Consider the following 19,600-nt stretch of genomic DNA (forward strand, 5'->3'; position numbering starts at 1 on the left):
GTCAGACTGAACATGGTTCAGTCCCGGATGTGATTAACAGCAGCAATAACAGCAGAATCCAACCCCTGTCATCACTTGTGAACTCGCTGGTGTCTCTGCAGGTTGGATGACTGAGTGAAACTCTTCCCACACACAGAACAGGTGAAAGGCCTCTCCCCGGTGTGAACTCGCTGGTGTATTTGCCGAGCAGATAAATCACTGAATCCCTTCCCACACACAGAGCAGCTGAATGGTCTCTCCCCGGTGTGAACTCTCTGGTGTTTCTGAAGGGCGGACGCCTCGCTGAATCCTTTCCCACAATCACTGCAGGTGAACGGTCTCACGCCGGTGTGAATTCGCTGGTGTGTCTGCAGGTTTGATAACTGACTGAATCCCTTCCTACACTCAGTGCAGGTAAATGGCTTCTCCCCGGTGTGAATGCGTTGGTGAATTGCCAGCTTAGATGAGGATCTGAACCCTTTCCCACACTCAGAGCAGATGAAGGGTCTCGCCCCTGTGTGAATTAGCTTGTGAGATTCTAAGTTGGATGAATTTCTAAATCCCTTCCCACATGCAGAGCAAATGAACGGTCTCTCACCAGTATGACTATATCGATGAATTGCCAGCTGAGATGGGCGTCTGAATCCCTTCCCACAGTCCCCACATTTCCATGGCTTCTCCATGGTGCAGGCATCCTTCTGACTTTCCAGGTTAAACAATCAGTTAAATCTCACACCGAACACGGGTACAGCAGTCTCTCCCCGCTGTGAATGCTGCGATGTATTTTCAGGCTGTGTAACTGGTTAAAGCTCTTTCCACACTCAGTGCACTGGAACACTCTCAATCGGGAGTCTGTGTATCAGTGCTTTTCCAGTCAAAGTGATCTTTCAACTTTTTCAAAGAAGACAGAACCAATAAATACTATCCCGTTAAATTTAAAGGCTGATGATATTCAGGTCCTGATGAAACGAACAACTGTGTCAAACATACACATGTGATATTCTGTAAAAAGAGTTTACAAAAGTCATCAGTGTCAGTACAGGAGAGACATTCAGAAAAAAGCAATTCTAGTTTCTATGGCACATTCTTTCCTCTCTTATTCCCCAAAAGCTGTAAATCTCCATCCCACACACTCTCCCTCCATTCTCACTCTGCTGTATCTAATATTCACCTTCTCAGTTCTCCTGAAGGTGCTGATTGAGGCTGATTAACAGATCCATGCTCACTGCTTCCTGCCCTGGACAGAGAGCTGAAAGTCTCCATGCAGGCTGCCAGACAGATATCTGTCTATCTGACTGGACTAAAAATGTGTGGAATATACAGACTGGATTCACTGCCTTTCCCTTCAGTTGCTGCAAGTTCCCAATTTCCCCCAGAATGAGAAAAGGAAATGGAAAGGGGGAGAAAAGAAAGTGTTTCACTCACAGATGTTGGAGACAGGAAGTAGTTTGAGTCTGTCTGAAGCTCAATCTGCATGCGCATAAAGCCTGCGCTCTGATTGGCTGGAGGACCAGCGTCCTTCCGGTCCTCCGACTCTTTCCATTGGTCAATACCTCAGCATGAGGGTCAGCGGGCGGGCCCTCTCCGCACATGCGCTGCAGCGCCTCTCCCTTGGACATGCGCAGTCCTGGGCCGCCCGCCCGCGCGACGGATAGAGCGGTTTCCCAGCGTGGGGATTGTGGGAGTTTTGGCCGCCATTACTCACCAAACTCTTGGGACTGGGATGGAGAGTGGGGGCGGCGTGGGCGCAGTAACCTCAGCCTGACACAACGTACATGTGGGAATCACTGCAAAACAGGTTGTTCACTCGAGGTGGAAATGTTCAGACACCTGGGGTGACACTTTGGGGAGGGCAATGAATGTGTGTGAAGATGAAATCGAGAGTCAGCACCCTCAGGGGAGGAGAACTGGAGAAAAACCAAGAGGAGGATAGTAGGGTGAATTAGTGTTGCAATCAATAGGTCTACCTGGTTTCCACCGGCTGCTCCAGTTTCCTCCCAATCTGAAAGATGTGCTGGTTAGGTGCGTTGTAAGAAGTCTCACAAGACCAGATTAAAGTCCAGCAGGTTTATTTGGCCTTAGCTTTCAGAGTCTCAGGCTCCTCCATCAGGTGAGTGAGGACTTGTGTCCACAAACAGGTCATACACGGACACAGACTCAACTTACAAGATAATGGTTGGAATGCGAGTCTTTACAGGTAATCAACTCTTAAGAACATAAGAAATAGGAGCAGGAGTAGGCCATCTAGCCCTTTGAGCCTGCCCCGCCATTCAATAAGATCATGGCTGATCTGAAGTGGCTCAGTTCCACTTTCCCGCTTTCTCCCCATAACCCTTAACTCCCTTGCCTACCAAAAACCTATCGACCCGTGTCTTAAATATATTTAGCGAGGTAGGCTCCACCACATCAACAGGCAGAGAATTCCAGAGATTCACCACCCTTTGAGTGAAGAAGTTCCTCCTCAACTCCGTTCTAAACTGCACCCCCCCTTATCTTGAGGCCGTGCCCTCTAGTCCTGCTGTCCTTTCTGAGCGGGAAGAATCTCTCTACCTCTACCCTATCCATCCCCTTCATTATCTTATATGTCTCTATAAGATCCCCCCTCATCCTTCTAAACTCCAACGAGTACAAACCCAGTCTATTCAGCCTTTCTTCATAGTCCAACCCCCTCATCTCCGGTATCAGCCTAGTGAACTTCCTCTGCACTCCCTCCAAGGCCAAAATATCCTTGCGCAAGTGCGGCGACCAAAACTGCACACAGTACTCCAGCTGCGGCCTCACCAGTGCCCTGTACAGTTGCAGCAAGACCTTCCTACTTTTATATTCAATCCCCCTCGCTATGAAGGCCAGCATCCCATTTGCCTTCCTGATCACCTGCTGCACCTGCAGGCTGGGTTTTTGCGACTCATGCACAAGGACCCCCAGGTCCCTCTGCACCGTAGCATGCTGCAGCTTTTCGCCCTTTAAATAGTAATCCCTCCTACTATTATTCCTGCCAAAGTGGATAACCTTACACTTGCTAACATTGTACTCCATCTGCCAGGTCCTCACCCACTCGCTCAGCCTATCTAGATCCCTCTGCAGATTTTCCACACCCTCCACACAATTTGCTTTTCGTGTCATCGGCAAATTTCGACACCCTACACTCAGCCCCCTCCTCCAGATCATCTATATAAATGGTAAATAGTTGAGGCCCAGCACCGATCCCTGGGGCACTCCACTAGTCACCAACTGCCAATCAGAATAGCACCCATTGATACCAACTCTCTGCCTCCTATTTGACAGCCAATCCTCTATCTACGCTAACACCTTACCCCCAACTCCATGCCCCCTAATCTTCTGAAGCAACCTTTTGTGCGGCACCTGATCAAACGCCTTCTGAAAATCGAGAAACACCACATCCACCGGTTCCCCTCTGTCCACTGCACTAGTCACATCCTGATAGAATTCCAATAAATTTGTCAGACACTACTTCCCCTTAAAGAATCTGTGCTGCTTCTGCTCTATCAAACAATTCTTCTTAAGGTGCCTCGCTATTTCTTCTTTGATGACGGATTCAAGCATTTTTCCCACAACAAACGTTAAACTAACCAGCCTATAATTCCCTGCCTTTTGCCTGCTACCCTTTTTAAACAGCAGCGTAACATTAGCCGTTTTCCAATCTTCCGGCACTTCCCCAGAATCCAGCGAGGTTTGGAAAATAATCACTAAGACATCTACTATCACCTCTGCCATTTCCTTCAGAACCCTGGGTGCATTCCATCCAGTCCTGGGGACTTGTCCACCATCAGTCCCGCTAGTCGATCAAGCACTACCTCTCTAGTGACAATGATCTCATTCAGGCCCTCCACTCCTACCATCCTTCTATCTTTAATACCTGGCAAACTATTCGCGTCCTCCTCCGTGAAGACCGAGGCAAAAATCTTATTTAAGGCCTCATTCCCCCACCACTAAATCCCCCCACTCATCCCCTAAGGGTCCAACATTCACCCTAGCCAGCCTCCTCCTCTTTATATATTTATAAAAGCTCTTACTGTCCTTTTTTATATTTCGTGCTAGTATAGCTTCATAATCTATTCTTCCTTTCTTTATCATCTTCTCCGTCAATCTTTGTTGACTTTTAAACCTCTCCCAATCTTCTACTCGCCCACCACTTTTAGCCACTCTAAACGCATCAGCTTTTAATTTAATACTTTCCTTTAATTCCTTCGATAACCATGGCTGATTATCCCTTCTCCTACGATCCTTCTTTACCATCGGAATAAATTTCTGCTGAGCACCGAAAAAGATCTCCTTAAAGATCCTCCACTGTTCCTCAGCAGTCCTCCCGACCAATCTGTGCCCCCAATCTACATTCGCCAATTCCTCTCTCATCCGATCGTACTCCCTTCTGTTTAAACAGAGGGCACAGGTCCGGAACCCTACTTTCTCATCCTCCATCTGCATCAAAAACTCAACCATACAATGATCGCTCTTCCCAAGAGGATCCCTCACAACAAGGTCCCTAATTCTACCTGCCTCGTTACACAACACCAGATCTAAGATAGCTTGCTCCCTCGTCGGTTCCATCACACACTGTTCAAGGAAACTATCCCGGCAGCATTCCAAGAACTCTTCCTCAAGCCCACTGCGTCTAACATGGGTCGACCAATCAATATGTAGATTGAAATCCCCCATAATTATCGCCGTACCATTCCTGCACGCATCATTTATTTGCGTGTTTATAGCCCGCCCCACCTCCAGGTCATTACTTAGGGGCCGTTAGACCACACCCACCAGCGTCTTCCTCCCCTTACTGTTCCTTATCTCCACCCACAACGATTCCATGTTCTGCTCTTTGGAGCCTATATCTTCCCTTGCTACCACCCTGATACTATCCCTAATCAGCAGAGCTACCCCTCCCCCTTTTTCCTCCCGTCTATCCTTCCTAAACACTTGATACCCCTGGACATTCAGCTCCCAGTCCCTGTCACCCTGCAACCACGTTTCCGTAATGGCCACCAGATCAGCACCATTTGTGCTGATCTGCACCACCAGCTCATTCACTTTGTTCCAAATGCTTCGTGCATTCAGATAAAGTGCCTTCATCCCAGCCTTTATCTGGACCCTATTTGAAGGAACGCTACCAACCTTTCTCATGCCCCTAACTCCCTCTATTATTGGGACATCCTTGACCTTTTCCCGTACCTGTACCCTCTCTTTTACTTTAGACATTGTAATTTCTCCCACCCCTGCACCCTCCCCCCGCCTAATTAGTTTAAAGCCCTATCTACAGTCCTAGTTATACGATTCGCCAGGACTCTGGTCCCAGCCCGGTTCAGACCAAGACCATCCCATCTGAACAGGTCCAACCTGCCCCAATACTGGTGCCAATGCCCCATAAATTCAAACCCATTCCTTCCACACCAATCCCTGAGCCACCCACTCACCTCTTTAATCCTATTTATACTATGCCCATCTGCACGCGGTTCAGGTAGTAATCCAGAGATAACCACCTTGTCGGTTCTGCTTTTTAACTTCATTCCCAGCTTTTCATACTCCCTCTGCAAATCCTCAGTTCCCATTTTGCCTATATCGTTGGCACCTACATGTACCATGACGACCGGATTCTCACCCTCCCACTCCAGGTTCCTCTGCAGCCCAGATGATACATCCTGGATCCGAGCACCAGGCAGACAACACACCCTTCTGTATTCTTTATCCCTGTCGTAAAGGGCAGTGTCTATACCCCTAACTACACTATCCCCAATTACCACTACATTCCTCTTCTTCCTCTTTGTACTGTGTCTGCACCACTGTACCGTGGGCAATTTGCTCGTCAACCTTACAGCCCTCGTCCTTGTCCACACTGGGAGCAAGAACCTCAAACCTGTTGTGCAGACTGAGAGGCTGAGGCCTTTGGGTCCCTCCCTCCTTCCTCCCCACCCCCCTCATTCCTCCCCACCCCTCCCTCCTTCCTCCCCACCCCCCCTCCTTCCTCCCACCCTTCCCCCAGCAGCACCCTCTTGTTCCTGACCCTTAGAGTGAGCCAGACTAGAGGGTGTGGATGCCTCTTGCACCCTATTATCTACAGTACACTCCCTCTCCCTGATGAGACTCAGTGTCTGAAGCTCAGAGGCCAGCTCATCTACTTTGAGCTGGAGCTCCTCCAGCAACCAGCACTTACTGCAGACATGGTCACAGGGAAGGACCTTGGGGTCCACCAGCTCCCACATCATACAGAAATAGCACATCACATACCCCTCCATCACAGTCTCTTAGTAATTACTGGACACAGTTCAGAATTTAAACCTACCTGGCCCTTTTCTCCCAAGCCCTTTGATCCTAAGTCCTTACAGCTCACTGTGCTTCCCTCTCACTCCGCTGCCCACTCCCGATGCTGCCCGCTGTCTTAAAGGTACAGACAATGTGAATGGAGATAGCCAAGTTCTGCACACATGAGAATGACCTCAACCGGGATCTTGGGTTCCTGTCACACTACCTGTAACCCCCACGACTTGGCTGGGCTTGCAAAATCCCACTAACTGTCCTGGCTGGAGACAATACACATCTCTTTAACCTGTGCTTGGCCCTCTCTCCACTCACAGTATCTGTATCTTTAAGACTTGATTATTTGTAAAGACTCGCATTCCAACCATTATCTTGTAAATTGAGATTGTGTCTGTATGTGACACAAGCCCTCACTCACCTGATGAAGGAGCCTGAGACTCCGAAAGCTAGTGCCAAATAAACCTGTTGGACTTTAACCTGGTGTTGGGAGACTTCTTACTGTGCTTATCCAAGTCCAATGCTGACATCTCCACATCATAGGTGCATTGATCCGAACAGGCACTGGAATGTGGCGACTCGGGGAATTTCACACTAACTTCACTGCAGTATTAATGTAAGCCTTACTTGTGCATAATAAATTAACTTTATTTTACTTTAGGAAGGGGGGAGTGTGTGGGGACAGAGATTTATAATTTTGAGATGAAAAAAGATTTTCTGTGAGAACTAGAAATGTCAGTTCTGGATTTCTATCCTGTAATCACAGTGATGATTTGCTGATTCCAACCCTATCACACCCATTAAAGTCTCTATCAGGTCAGTCTTCAGCCTTTCTTGGAGAAATTATGCCCAGCCTGTCTATCCTGTGACGGAAACACATTCAGCTCTGCTAACATCCTTGTGAATCTTTCTTGAAGTTCCCAGAGCTCTTCTGTCAGTTTTGAAAGGACATAATATTAATATTCAGATTCAATTTGATTTGGTTGCAAGTGCCTATAACTCAGTTCCGAATTGACCCTCTAAACGCAACAATTTGGAAGGGGCTTAACCATCAAGAGAAATTTCTGAAATAGCAAATGAATTGAAAGTTTATTTTTAAAAAAAGGTACAATGGTGAACTCCAGAAGCAACTTTCATCACCTGAATGGGGCAAGCCCCCAGTAGAAATATGAATTTTCCTCAGCTTCCTGATTAAATGCGATTTCCCAAAATCCTGCCCAGGGGTGCTCAGTACCTTCACAACTGCAAAGCCCAAGTTCACTCAGCATTCCCACTTAACATTCTAACACAGCTCTCAGCTGCAATATAGATATCAATGCTGTATTGTTCATAGATTCATAGAATCCCAACAGTGCAGAAAGAGGCCATTTGGCCCATCGAGTCTGCACTGACCACAGACCCACCCAGGCCCTACCCTACATATTATCCCTACATATCTACCCGCTAACCCCTCTAACCTACGCATCTCAGGACACTAAGGGGCAATTTAGCACGGCCAATCAACCTAACCCGCACATCTTTGGACTGTGGGAGGAAACTGGAGTACCTGGAGGAAACCCATGCAGACACGAGGAGAATGTGCAAACTCTGCACAGACAGTGACCCGAGCTGGCAAATGAACCCAGGTCCCTGGACTGTGAAACAGCAGTGCTAACCACTGTGCTACCATGCCACCCATGTTAGTCAGTACACAAAACATTGTTCTAAAATTCCTATCTTGCCTATATAGGTTTATTACTAAAACTTCAGCCAAAGGCTTGCATGTAATCTAGAAACTGCTTGTTCTTCAGACAAGTAAACAACTTTGTGAGATTAGAACCTTGGTGTAGAGCATTTGATTAACATGTGACTTTAATGCAAGGGTGTTACATCTATCGCTCCTTTTACTATATCTATTAATTCACTCTGATATTTCCCCACTTTGCTCATTGACTGAGTCCAAGATATCAACTTCCTTTCCCTTTACAATCTCTTTTTGACAATGCAGAAGTGGTATAATTGGATCTAAAAAGTGATAACATATAATTGCTGTAGAAATTGTATAGACTCAAAAACAATCTCAAGCTGCCCCTTCACCTGTATCCATCTTGTAATTAATTCTTATCAAGTATTATTTCTCCCTTGCCTTTATTTGTCCCAATCCAATATTCCTTCAATTTTATTTGGTCGGTTTCTCTGTCAATTAGGTGTCAGTGCTTTGATCATTTCAAAATTATTTCTTAATCTTCAGGCCACGTTAACCATTTCACGTTAACCATTTCATGTCACGCTGTTTGTCAAGTAGCTGAGCAAGTCCCATTAGAATTATAGAATCATCACAGTGTTGAAGGAGGCCATTTGACCCATCAAATTGATGCAAAGATATGTAGAGGGACAGGTAGTATTGAGGAAGCTAGGGGCTGCAGAAAGATTTGGACAGGTAAGGAGAGCAGGCAAGGAAGTGGCAGATGGAACACAATGTGGAAAAGTGTGAGGTTAAGCACTTTGGAAGGAGGAACAGAAGCATAGACTATTTTCTACATGGGAAAATGCTTAGGAAATCAGAAACACAAAGGGACTTGGGTGTCATTGTTCAAGATTCTCTCAAGATTAACATGCAGGTTCAGTCGGCAGTTAGGAAGGCAAATGTAATGTTAGCATTCATGTCGAGAATACAAGAGCAGGAATGTACTTCTGAGGCTGTATAAGGCTCTGGTCAGACCCTATTTGGAGTGTTGTGAGCAGTTTTGGGCCCCATATCCAAGGAAGAATTGCTGGCCTTGGAAAGAGTCCAGAGGAGGTTCACAAGAATTATCCCCGGAATGAAGAGCTTGTTGTATAAGTAATGGATGAGGATTCTGGGTTCGTACTCCTTGCAGTTTAGAAGGCTGAGGGGGGATCTTATTCAAACTTACAGGATACTTCGAGGCCTGGAGAGAGTGGATGTAGAGATGACGTTTCCACGAGTAGGAAAAATTAGAACCAGAGGGCACAACCTCAGGTTAAAGGGACAATCCTTTGAGGTGGAATTTCTTCAGCCAGAGAGTGGTGAATCTGTGAAACTCTTTGCCGCAGAAGGCTGTGGAGGCCGGGTCATTGAGCGTATTTAAGACAGAGATAGATAGGTTCTTGATTAATAAGGGTTATCAGGAGTTATGGGGAAAAGGCAGGAGAATGGGGATGAGAAAAATATCAGCCATGATTGAATGGCAGAGCAGACGCGATGGGCTGAGTGACCTAATTCTGCGTCTATGTCTTATGATCTTCACAGACCACAATCCAGTCCAGGCGCTATCCATATAACACCACTAATTTCCCCTGCTCGACCCCCTGACACTAAGGGGCAATTTACTATGACCACTCAACCTAACCCGTACATCTTTGGACTGTCAGAGGAATGACGTGGAGATGATCTTCACAGACCACAATCCAGTCCAGGTGCTAGCCACAAAACACCACTTATTTCCCCTGCTCGACCCTCTGACACTAAGGGGCAATTTACTATGACCACTCAACCTAACCTGCATATCTTTGGACTGTCAGAGGAATGATGTGGAGATGCCGGCATTGGACTGGGGAAAGCACAGTAAGAAGTCTCTCAACACCAGGTTAAAGTCCAACAGATTTATTTGGCAGCGCGAGCTTTCAGCCAACTATGGTACCAGGGGAGGCTTGATTGCTGTTGGTGATGATGCCAAAAGCTAGTGCCGCCAAATAACTCTATTGGATTGGTGTTGTCAGACTTCTTACTGTCAGAGGAAACCAGAGCAGCTGGACGGAATCCACGCAGCCATGGGGAAAATGTGCAAACTCCACAGAGACACCCACTTGAGGCTGGAATATAAACAGGTCCTTGGCATTGTGAGGCAGTAGTGCTAACCTCTGTGCCACCGTGCCACCCTTCATTCTTCAGTGCAGCTGCACAGTGTACACTTGGATGTTCATTCATTCACAATTTGAAAACAACATCTGCAATTTCACGTCTGTTTCCCAGTTCTTCTTTAATCATCTGTTGGAGTCTCACATTCATAAGGATCTTCGCACTTTTCCCTCCCTGTTAAATGTTGACTCTCATTTTAGTTTAAACCAGACATTGTTCTGCTTGTTGGCATCTCTCTGCCCTCTCCCATGAGTCATTATTTTACATTTGTGGAAGCTTTTGGGATTGTGCTGTGTAATTTACCAATCAGTATCATCATCTTGGATTCCACTGTCTTACAAAGGATGCACCATTCAATAATTGTCAGAATCTTCAGAAGGTCAAAAGTCAAAGTTAAAGGAGTTCTCCATCTTAATGTCTTTGCTCATTTCCTCTTGTATAGTTACAATGTCTCAGATGTGGCCAGATTATCAAACTCAGTTCTCTCAAATAGTTCATGGACGAAGAAGCAAATATCTCCAAGAGGAAACTGTCACCTCATTCATCTCATCGAGACTTCCCTTTCACTTAAGTCTTCATAAACACCCAAATGTATGGATTCCTTTAAACTACATTTTCAGGAGTTCTGGAGAATCTTTAGAGTCAAATAAATCATTAAGAATTCTCATAACATCTTTTAACAGAAATCGAATATTTCTGTTTGATTCCAAGCATTATCAATTTTGGTCCTTTCCTTAAACATCATAGAACATAGAACATAGAACACTACAGCACAAACAGGCCCTTTGGCCCACGAGTTGCGCCGATCACATCAACACCTACCAATCCATAGACCTATCTATAACCCCCAATCCCACTAAATCCCATATACTCATCCAGAAGTCTTTTAAAAGACCCCAGCGAGTTCGCCTCCACCACCACTGACGGCAGCCGATTCCATTCACTCACCACCCTCTGAGTGAAAAACTTACCCCTAACATCACTTCTGTACTTGCCTCCCCGCACCTTAAATCTGTGTCCTCTCGTAGCGACCATTTCAACCCGGGGAAATAGCCTCTGAGAATCCACCCTATCTATTCCTCTCAACATTTTATAAACCTCTATCAGGTCGCCTCTCAACCTTTGTCTCTCCAGGGAGAAGAGTCCCAGCTCCCTCAATCTATCTTCATAAGGCATGCCTCCCAATCCAGGCAACATCCTTGTAAATCTCCTCTGTACCCTTTCAATAGCTTCTACGTCCTTCCATTTTAAATGCTTGAAATAGCATGTCAGATATTTATCAATTCCAATCTCAAAAGTAGCTTGTTGGTTTTCTGAAAGGTAAAGTCTTTTATTCTCTGTTTTAATTCTCAAAACTGCTGCCTTCACTCGGAGCTGGAAACCATCACCACCTGTTTAAAAAAAACACAAACAATCCATCTGGCCAAGATCCTAGTGAGGAAATATGTCCAAACACAGATTACATTGAAAAATAAAAGCTGCGTGGAGATTTATAATAATCAACTGTCTGCTGAAAGGATTAACTTTTCTGTAGAACCGAGAGAGGCTGGGAGTGGGCAGAGGAAACTTGGTGTGTAATTGTGTCAATTTACGTAATTTTAAAAAAAAACTCGTGTTATTTTCTTCAAATTTCATCTCTTTTGTCAATTTTTTTTTTAAACGCCAATTTCAATTTCCAATAATCAAAGTTGAAAGAAATACTTTGTGAAATGTGTTGTTAACCGAATCTCAACAATGTTAACTCAAATGTTTTGGAAAGTTGAAATTGGATTGTTGCCAAACTGCAGCCTTATCTTTCTGTTTTGGGAGCCAATTGGCCTTCGCAATTCTAACCTTGGACAGCTTAACTTCAAACCCAAATAAACATTCCTTTCACATTTCAGTACAGTCTGAATTTATTTCAAACAGAAACTCTTGGCAGTTCAAATCACATTAACTTTTATTGCCTTTCCAAACTAATTCTTCAAATTTATGATGCTTGCAAATTGCTTTGGCAATTAAGACTCAAATGTACGGTATCTCTTCAACTGAGCAAAGAAACTTAGATGAATGGGTTGTGGATCATGACGGTGCAGCAGCCATGGTCAACCTCGCACACCAGCATCCCCTTGTTCCAGGCAACTGGCTGGCAGCTCCGGCCAGAGCGAGAAGCCTCTTGGTGGCCTCTCCCTTCCCCCGGCCCGGGGCTGTACCTGTCCACAGGAGAGGGTGAGCTTGCACACGTGCGGGGGAGAGCCCGCCCCCTTAACGTCATAGTGAGGTGTTGACCAATGGGAAGAGTTGGAGGACCGGAAGGAGTCTGGTCCTCCAGCCAATCAGAGCGCGGGCTTTGTGCGGAAGTACACAGCTGAGTGAGTGTTCCAGTGCACTGTGTGGAAAGAGCTTGAACCAGTTACACAGCCTGGAAATACATAGCAGCATTCACAGCGGGGAGAGACTGCTGTACCCGTGTTCTGTGTGAGATTTAACTGATTGTTTAACCTGCAGAGTCACAGGGACACCCACACCATGGAGAAACCGTGGAAATGTGGGGACTGTGGGAAGGGATTCAGATCCCCATCTGAGCTGGAAATTCATCGACGCAGTCACACCGGGGAGAGACCGTTCATCTGCTCTGTGTGTGGGAAGGGATTCACTCGGATATCCAACCTGCGGGTGCACCAGCGAGTTCACACCGGGGAGAGACCGTTCACCTGCTGTGTGTGTGGGAAAGGATTCACGCGGTTGTCCAACCTGCGGATACACGAGCGACTTCACACTGGGGTGAGACCGTTCGCCTGCTCTGTGTGCGGGAACGGATTCACTCGGATATCCAACCTGCGGATGCACCAGCGAGTTCACACCGGGGAGAGGCCGTTCACCTGCCCTGTGTGTGGGAAAGGATTCACTCGGTTGTCCAACCTGCAGACACACCAGCGGGTTCACACTGGGGAGAGGCCGTTCACCTGCTCTCAGTGTGGGAAGGGATTCACTCAGTTATCCAACCTGCGGATACACCAGCGAATTCACACTGGGGAGAGGCCGTTCACCTGCTCTGTGTGTGGGAAGGGATTCACTCGGTCATCCAACCTGCTAAAACACAAAGTCACTCACACCGAGGAGCGACCTTTTAAATGCTCTGACTGTCGGAGCAGATTCAAAACGTCTGGAGAACTGGTGTCCCACCAGCGCAGTCACACTGAGGAGAGACCGTTCAGCTGCTCTCACTGCACAAAGAGGTTTAGATCATCGGCCAGCGAATTCACACTGGGGAGAGGCCATTCACCCACTCTCAGTGTGGGAAGGGATTTACTTAGTTATCCTACCTGTGGATACACCAATGAGTTCAAACTGGGGAAAGGCCATTCAGCTGCTCTGTGTAGGAAGGAGTTCAATCAGTTATCCAGCCTGCGGGCACACCAGCGAGTTCACAGATGATACAGAGGTTGGATTTTGTTATTGTTTCTGCTCTCAGTTACATCCAGGGCTAAATTTTGTACATGTTCATAGTGGGTCAACGGAGAGAGTCAGAGTGTTTCTTTCTGCTGGACTGGCCAGTCTCACAACTTTGCTTCCAGTGTGCTGATGCTTGAGCAGCACATTTCCACTGAAATGATCCACAAAAGCTAATGAAGGACATTTATTTTATCCTGGATAGTAAACAGTGTTTTCCCCTCCACTACAGGTAGATCTAAACGAAATACGGAGATTAAATGACAAAAATATCTTGGAACAAAAGGGCAAAGGGAGAATTAATGGTTGCAATAAAGAAGCAAAGCATTGATCCAGAGTAAGTGTTAATAGCAGAATAAAGGATAGATCTGTCTGGAAGCAAAAAAACATGAAAATGAGATGCAGACTGGCACTTGGCAAAAAACCACAAATCAAAATGTAGGAGAGAGTTCAGGGTGTGAAGTTGTTGAACTCAGTGTTGAATCCAGAAGGCTGTAAAGTGCCTCATTGGAAGATGAGGGACTGTTTCTCCAGCTTGTGTTGGGCTTCTCCGGAACATTGCAGCAGGCCGAGGACAGAAAGGTGAGCGTGAGAGCAAGGTGGGGAATTCTAATGGCAAGCGGAAGGTCAGGGTCATGCTTGTGGACTGAGTGGAGGGTGTTCCACAAAGAGGGTAGGGAACAGGCGACAGATGAATTAAAGAGAAAACATTTGGGTCCAGAACGTTGTCAACATTGTTTTACTCTGGTTGTCTTTGATCGTCAAGTCATTTCCTGTTTGTTTTAACCATGTTCTGTTTCATTAATAAACTTTGATCAGTAAAAATATTTGATTTTGCTGGACTTTTCCTGATGAGATTGATGGACTTTAGGGAAAGTGGGTGAGAGGGGTTAGCAGGCTCTTTAACAGAAAGTGAGTCCCTCTGAGATAATTGACAAAGGAGCCAGAGGGGGAGATGAGATTTTAATTTTTGACACAGCGAGTTGTTCTGATCTGTCTGAAAGCAGATTCAATGGAATCTTTCCAAAGGGTAAAGACTTGAAGGGGAAGAATTTGCAGGGCTGTGGGGAAAGAGCAGAGCAGTTGGATGAATCAGAGAGTCCTTTCAAAGAGATAGCAGGGATATGATGGGCTGAATGGACTCCTCCTGCAGGTTAAAAGGGACTGATTTCATTGCAGCCTCTGCTTTGTATGTGTATTTAAAGAGACGGGTTTCTCTTTATTTCTGAGTGAATCCCGATATACAGTTGGTTGGAGGCCCATTTCCCAGTCAGTCCTCCAGCACCTTTCTGTCTCTCTATTAACACGGTGCCCATGGCAGTTTCCCAACTAGGGCACAGGACCCATTATTCACAGTTAAATTCAGCCCTTGGCTCTGTCGCTTGGCTGTCATTTGACACAAGCAACAGAGAGACAGAAAGATGCGCCAGAGTCAAATGGGAAGTCGAAACTTGTGGCTCTAAACCAACACTTCAACATTTGTCAATCAAATCCATGTTATTTACACTGGGAGTTTTATTATTAGATTTAAGCACTGGAGGGAAAGGGTGGAGTTTTTAAAGGGTAACTTTCTCTTTCTAATGTTGTATTGTGTATAGTATCAGCTGTGGCTCAGTGGGGAGCACTCTCACCTCTGAGTCAGAAGGTTGTGAGTTCATAATCCCGCTCCAGGACCTGAGGACAAAAATCAAATCTGACATTCCTCACCCAGCACTGAGGGAGTACTGCACTGTCAGAGCAGCCTTCTTTCAAATCAGGTGTTAAACTGAGGCCCTGTCCGCCCCTCTCAGTTTGGTGTAAAAAAATTCCACAGCCACTATTTGGAAGAAAAGCAGGTGAGTTATCCCCTGTGTCTTGGCCAATATTTATCCCTCAATCAATATCACTAAAAACACATCATCTGCTCATGATCACATTGCTGTTTGTGGGATCTTGCTGTGTGTAAATTGGCTGCTGCGTTTCCTACATTACAACACTGACTCCACTTCAAACATACTTCATCGGCTGTGAAGCACTTTGAGACGTCCTGCGGTGGTGAAAGGCGCTATAGAAAGGCAAGTGTTTAAATTGAAGATTTCTGTTCTCTGATCGTGTTATCTGGAACTGATTTGATTTCAGCCACTCCCAACTTACCATTGAATAAATTCACTTCGGTTCAGACAAGACTTCAACCAATTAAGGCAAAGGCAGAATTCTCTGGATAGTAAATTTAAAAAGAAGTTTATTGAATGGAAAAGGTTTACTGAATAACTTTAAGACATTGACTTTTACAACATTGTGCGGGTGATCAGTCTGTAGAAGCGTAACCCTCTCTGGCTCCGTCTTTGACAGGAATTCTTGTGGAATTCAGCCTCGGGAGTCTGGCTCCTTTTCACAGTAACTTCATTGCAGTGCCTACATGTGAATAAATAAACTAAACTTTAACAGGAATTTCCTTGGAACTTGGCCTCAGGAATTTGGCTGGCAAGGAAAGCCTTCAGAACCTCTACTTTTATCCCCAAATTGACCATTCTCCCTCATCAGATTTGGGCCTGTTGTAACATGATAATTGATCAATTTGGTCACCAGATTAATTTAATTGAAACCCCAATTACTTGCACCACCACCTCTCATGATCTTGGACAAGAATACAAGAGAACTGGTTCATGTTATCCCTTTATCTGATTCTGTACAATCCCTTATTCACAGTTTCAAATGTTGAGGCCAATCAGAGCTTAAAAGTCTCTCTTGCCAGTACATTTATCTTCATTGCACATTCTTTACACACACAGCAATTAAACTCTTACATTTTTACATCAAATAAAAGTATTTTGTCATAACTGCCAACTCCTTAGTGATTAACTGCAGCGTCTAATAGCGTTTAGGTGAACACAGTATTATTTTTTAAAATAATGCTCCAGTTGCACATCAGTTAACGTGGCTTCCTTGACTTTGTTACTTATAATATGTGGAGAGACAGCATGGGCACAATGACCTCCTTCTGTGCTCTCTGAGCTTTGTTTATGCTTAAAGGTAGAGAATGGGGATAAAAGGGTCTTCTTTCAGGATGGCAACCAACTAGTGGTATGTCTCAGGGGTCAGATGGAGTTCTTTGAGGAAGTAACAAGAAGTTGAGATAAAGGAGAACCAATGGACATGATTTATTTAGATTTCCAGAAGGCCTTTGATAAGGTCTCACATAGGAGATTGTTAAAAGCCCATTGTGTTAAGGGTAAGATCCTGGCATGGAAAGAGGATTGGCTGATTGTCAGAAGGCAGAGAGTGGGAATAATCATAGAAACCCTACAGTGCAGAAAGAGGCCCTTCGGCCCATCGAGTTTGCACCAAACACAATCCCACCCAGGCCCTACCCCCATATCCCTACATTTTATACCCACTAATCCCTCTAACCTACTGTCCCTGGACACTAAAGGACAATTTCTTAGCAGGGCCAATCAACCTAACCCGCACATCTTTGGACTGTGGGAGGAAACCCACGCAGACACGAGGAGAATGTGCAAACTCCACACAAACAGTGACCCGAGCCTGGAATTGAACCCAGGACCCTGGAGCTGTGAAGCAGCAGTGCTAACTACTGTGCTACCATGCCGCCCTAACAGCAACAACCCCCAGGACGCCCCATACATTCCTCCACAAGCGGCTGGCTCCCATCTCTCAGCAGCTACCCTCCTATAAGCCAACAAACACTCCTGTTTCAGGATGGCAGCCAGTGACTAGCGATGTGCCTCAGAGGTCGGGACTGAGAGCACAACGTTTCACAATATATATTAATAATTTGGAAGGAGGAACTGAAGGCGCTGTTGCTAAGTTTGCAGATGATACAAAGATATGCAGAGGGACAGGTAGTATTGAGGAAGCAGGGGGGCTGCAGAAGGACTTGGACAGATTAAGAGACTGGGCAAACAAGTGGCATATAGAATACAATGTGGAAAAGTGTGAAGTTATGCTCGTTTGAAGGAGGAATGGAGGCGTAGACTACTTTCTAAATGGGGAAATGCTTAGGAAATCAGAAACACGAAGGGATTTGGGAGTCATTGTTCAAGATTCTCTCAAGATTAACATTCAGGTTCAGTTGGCAGTTAGGAAGGCAAATGTAATGTTAGCATTCATGTCGAGAAGGCTAGAATACAAGAGCAAGAATGTACTTCTGATGCTGTATAAGGCTCTGGTCAGATCCCATTTGGGGTATTGTGAGCAGTTTTGGGTCCCGTACCAAAGGAAGGATGTACTGGCCTTGGAAAGGGTCCAAGGAGGTTGACAAGAATGATCTCTGGAATGATGTCGTATGAGGAGTGGTTGAGGACTCTGGGTATCATAGAATCCCTACAGTGCAGAAAGAGGCCATTTGGCCCATCGACCACAATCCCACCCAAGCCCTACCACCATATCCCTTCATATCTACCCACTAATCCCTCTAACCTACACATCTCAGGACACTAAGGGGCAATTTTTAGCATGGCCAATCAACCTAACCCGCACATCTTTGGACTGTGGGAGGAAACCAGAGCACCCGGAGGAAACCCACACAGACACGAGGAGAATGTGCAAACTCCTAATTTATTTTGTGCTGTGCTCTGGGTCTGTATTCATTGCAGTTTAGAAGGATGAGGGGGGATCTTATTGAAACTTACCGGATATTGCGAGGCCTGGATAGAGTGGATGCAGAAGTGATGTTTCCATTAGTAGGAAAAACTAAAACTAGAGGGCACAACCTCAAGCTAAAGAAATGGTCCTTTAAAACAGAGGTGAGGAGGAATTTCTTCAGCCAGAGAGTGGCAAATACATGGAACTCTGTGCCGCAGAAGGTTGTGGAGGCCAGGTCATTGAATGTCTTTAAGACAGAGATAGATAGGTTCTTGATTAATAAGGGGATTGGGAGTTTTGGGGAAAAGGGGATGAGAAAATATCAGCCACGATTGAATGGTGGAGCAGACTCGATGGGCCGAGTGGCCTAATTCTGCTCCTATGTCTTATGGTGTTAATGTAAAATGGCAAATATCGGGAACCTGCTTCCTAAAACTGGGATAGAGCAGAGATAATGGGATGTTTCCAAAAGAAAATTGCATGTGCAGTTGAGGGGAATAAATCTACAGGGATACGAGAATGGAACAGGGCAACTGTTTGATCAACAGAGAGCTGGTATGGACGCAATGGGCTGAATGGCCCCATTCCAAACCTTAATGCCTGTCTAATCTAAAGATAGCAATTTCAGCTACTCCAGTCTCTCCAATTCACTGAACTTCCGCAGGCTGCCTCGCTAAATATTTTTAAGACGCGGGTTGATGGGTTTTTGATAAGAGAGGGGATTAAGGGTTATGGGGAGAAAGCGGGAAAGTGGAACTGAGCCGCGACAGATCAGCCATGATCTTATTGAATGGCGGGGCAGGCTCGAAGGGCTAGATGGCCTACTCCTGCTCCTATTTCTTATGTTCTTATTTCTTATGTTCATTCTCGTAAATCTCCTCTGCATCCTCTCTAAGAACTTCACATCTTTCCTAAAGTCTGGGACCCATTTGTTGGGTTCCATTTTAGAGGCATCAAATTGAACAGCAGGGAGGTTCTGTTCAACTTGTTTCGAACCAGGGTTAGGCTACACTGGGAGCACTGTCAACATTTGTGATCTCCGTTTAGAAAAAGGAAATAGAGGCACTGGAGAGGGAGCAAAGGTTCACAAGAATAATCCCAGAACTGAGAGCATTTAACCCTCAGGAAAGGCTGGGGCTGCTTTTCTCTAGAAAAGTGAAGACTGAAGGGTGACCTGATGGAAGTCTTTAAGATTATGAAGGGGTTCAATAATCCAATAGGGATTTCAGTGAGAAACCTCTTTACCCAGCGAGTGGTGAGAATGTGGAACTCACTACCACAGCGAGCGGTTGAGGTGAACAGCATGAATACATTGAAGGGGAAGCTGGATACATACATGAGGGAGAAAGGAATAGAAAGATATGCTGATGGGGGGAGATGAAGAGGGTTGGGTGGAGGCTCACGTGGAGCATAAATGCTGACACAGACCAATCAAGCCGACTGGCCTGGCCCTGTGCTATAGACTCAATGGAACAGAGA

General features: G+C 45.7%; 2 protein-coding genes across 2 annotated transcripts in view; one reads left to right on the forward strand and one right to left on the reverse strand.

Moving 5' to 3' along the window:
- LOC145335594 (uncharacterized) overlaps window positions 1-19,600 on the reverse strand; it is a 24,120-nt gene continuing 4,520 nt past the window's right edge. Inside the window, exon 3 of the mRNA XM_080181401.1 lies at window positions 1-486. Within this exon, the coding sequence (XP_080037527.1) occupies window positions 72-486 (415 nt within the window). The 3' untranslated portion in view covers window positions 1-71. The remainder of the gene's footprint in view (window positions 487-19,600) is intronic.
- LOC145363646 (uncharacterized) overlaps window positions 12,522-19,600 on the forward strand; it is a 15,875-nt gene continuing 8,796 nt past the window's right edge. Inside the window, exon 1 of the mRNA XM_080218845.1 lies at window positions 12,522-13,189. Coding sequence (XP_080074971.1) covers window positions 12,614-13,189 — 576 coding nt within the window. The 5' untranslated portion in view covers window positions 12,522-12,613. The remainder of the gene's footprint in view (window positions 13,190-19,600) is intronic.

This window comes from Carcharhinus amblyrhynchos, unplaced genomic scaffold, assembly GCF_965287045.1.
Source record: "Carcharhinus amblyrhynchos unplaced genomic scaffold, sCarAmb.v2.hapA scaffold_39, whole genome shotgun sequence".
NCBI lineage: Eukaryota > Metazoa > Chordata > Chondrichthyes > Carcharhiniformes > Carcharhinidae > Carcharhinus > Carcharhinus amblyrhynchos.